Raw genomic sequence first — 2217 nt, forward strand, 5'->3', positions numbered from 1 at the left:
TGGATGGAATGATGTATGGACGGATGGATGGATGGAATGATGTATGGACGGATGGATGGATGGAATGATGTATGGACGGATGGATGGATTTACCCTGAGGTGAGGTGTGGTCCAGGCTCAGGCTGCTTCCTGATCTGTAAACCAAATGAAGAAGAAATGAGAGGTGTTCTTCTGGCTGCAGGTGGAATCTGGTTTCTGTCCTTCAGGACGAGGAAGTTCAGACCTGAACTGAATTCTAGGAGGTTTTAGTATTTCAGGCTTTTATCAGCAGAGATCTTGTAGCATCTCTAGAGGTTCTGAGTGCAAAACAAATTAGCCTCCGTTCTAATGTCTGCAGCTTGTTCAGATTCAGTGCAGAATAAAGTTGATGACCCTGAACCTCCAAGGAGAGATGTGCTTCCTGTCCGTGTTCTGGTTGAAACTGCAACACCATGCTGACAGTAAAGAACCACCATAAGCAAAGAGGCAGATCTAACTCTCTGTGTGGAACAATGTTTGCCAAGTCCTTCATGAGGGTCTCGGAAAACAAGCAGTGGCTTTTTAGGTCCTTTTAGGACCAAGAACCTCAAAGAAAACCAAAAACCCAAGAACTTTTGGGTTAATTTAAAGTTCATTACAGAAGCTTAATGTTAAACCGATGAGACTGAGGTCTGTATTCCTGCACTTCAGGCTGTGGATTGTGAAGGAGGTGCACCAACCTGTGGGTGTTGCTAAGGTGCTGCCTGGAAGGTGAGGGAAGACGCTGCTGCAGCTCCTCGTTTACTCTGGGATTAACTAGAAGACAGAAGAAAAACTGAAACTAAAGAGTCCGCCCATCAAAAACTACAGCTTAGGCCTATATAGAACAGCAGGAGCAACCATTATCATGAAGACACAGCTTTGATAGATTGATGTATTTCACAGGGTGGCTGGTTGCTGGGGGCTTAAAGGTATTATGGAGGATTTTCACAAATTTTTCACAAAGAGACCAACCCTCTTCACCTTAATAAAAAATGCACATGCACAACCCTGTGGCCGCTCCCGAGAGGGAACGCCTATTAAATGCGTGCAAGGAGAAATGGGCTTGTGCACGCTCTGTTTAAAAGTTGCTGTTTGCATCGTTTATCCAAGCTTACTGTGTCCAACCGTCTGCCCTAACCCCTAAATCTAGTGAACTCAGTTAGCTGACCGTTCAGACAGATGATCACTGCTTTTTGCTCCGTTGGTCACATAACACCTCCTCCACCGTGCAGTGCCTGCGCCATCTTTGTTATTAGTCAGCTGCTGTGACAGCAAATCCCATAATGCTTTGCAAGGAGAGCTCTCTGTGCAAAGCATTGTGGGATATATCTGCCTCTTCTGAGGCCTTTCTTTTCGAATACTCTTCCGACCCTCGGCCATTTTCAAAGAACTGTGGTGAGAAAGGTGATCTTCAATGACTGCCTGAAACCGTAGCTCAGCACAGATATACGCCTGAAAGGGCGCAGAAAAAGACAGCTAACGGGACGAGCACGTAGGACGGCCTTACCTAAACGTATCACCAGAATGATTGACAGTTAGGAGGACCACTTATTTAGATGATCCATCCGGAAATAAAACATCCTCCAATATACGTTTAACTTAAAATGTAGAAACTTTCTGGTAAAATATGTTCGCTTTTATTATCCTGCTGCCTGCAGTTTGTAGCACATACCTGAGAAACGCTAACATCTACTTCCAGCCGCCACGAACAGCAGGGGGAAAACCCCTAAGAGGCGAGCGGGCCTGAGGCAGCTGCTGTTGGGGATTCCCAGTGACGGCGCACCGCCGGTATGTGGGGTCTGAGCGGCTCCCACAGAGAAAAAATCTTTGAAGGCAGGATGGTAATCTGGATGAACTGACTGAACAGACCATGTTTTCAAGAGGACTTTCTCACTTCAAAATAGATTCAAACTACTTTTTACCCACTGATCACAGCAAATATAGCAAAGCAACTCTCTGGCATTGAACACAGGAGCAGCAGAAGCATCAGAAGCATCTGGACACACTTTACTGGACGTTTGACCTTAATGTGGACGAGCAGCAGAAATGAAGCAGCAGGTTTTTTGCTGCTGAATTCGCAATTTGAACGTAGCATTAGGTGGAAAAAACCTGCTGCTTCATTTCTGCTGCTCGTCCACATTAAGGTCAAACGTCCAGTAAAGTGTGTCCAGATGCTTCTGATGCTTCTGCTGCTCCTGTGTTCAATGCCAGAGAGTT

General features: G+C 45.8%; 1 protein-coding gene across 8 annotated transcripts in view; it reads right to left on the reverse strand.

The window, feature by feature from the left end:
- mipol1 (mirror-image polydactyly 1) overlaps positions 1-2217 on the reverse strand; it is an 83606-nt gene that overhangs the window by 61110 nt on the left and 20279 nt on the right. For all 8 annotated transcript variants that reach the window (XM_015374880.1, XM_015374878.1, XM_015374877.1 and 5 more), the window contains 2 exons: positions 699-774; positions 94-134 (listed from right to left, as the gene is read on the reverse strand). In XM_015374880.1, the coding sequence (XP_015230366.1) occupies positions 94-134; positions 699-774 (117 nt within the window). The remainder of the gene's footprint in view (positions 1-93; positions 135-698; positions 775-2217) is intronic.

This window comes from Cyprinodon variegatus, unplaced genomic scaffold (genome assembly GCF_000732505.1).
Source record: "Cyprinodon variegatus isolate N-32 unplaced genomic scaffold, C_variegatus-1.0 Scaffold110, whole genome shotgun sequence".
In the NCBI taxonomy this organism is placed as follows: domain Eukaryota; kingdom Metazoa; phylum Chordata; class Actinopteri; order Cyprinodontiformes; family Cyprinodontidae; genus Cyprinodon; species Cyprinodon variegatus.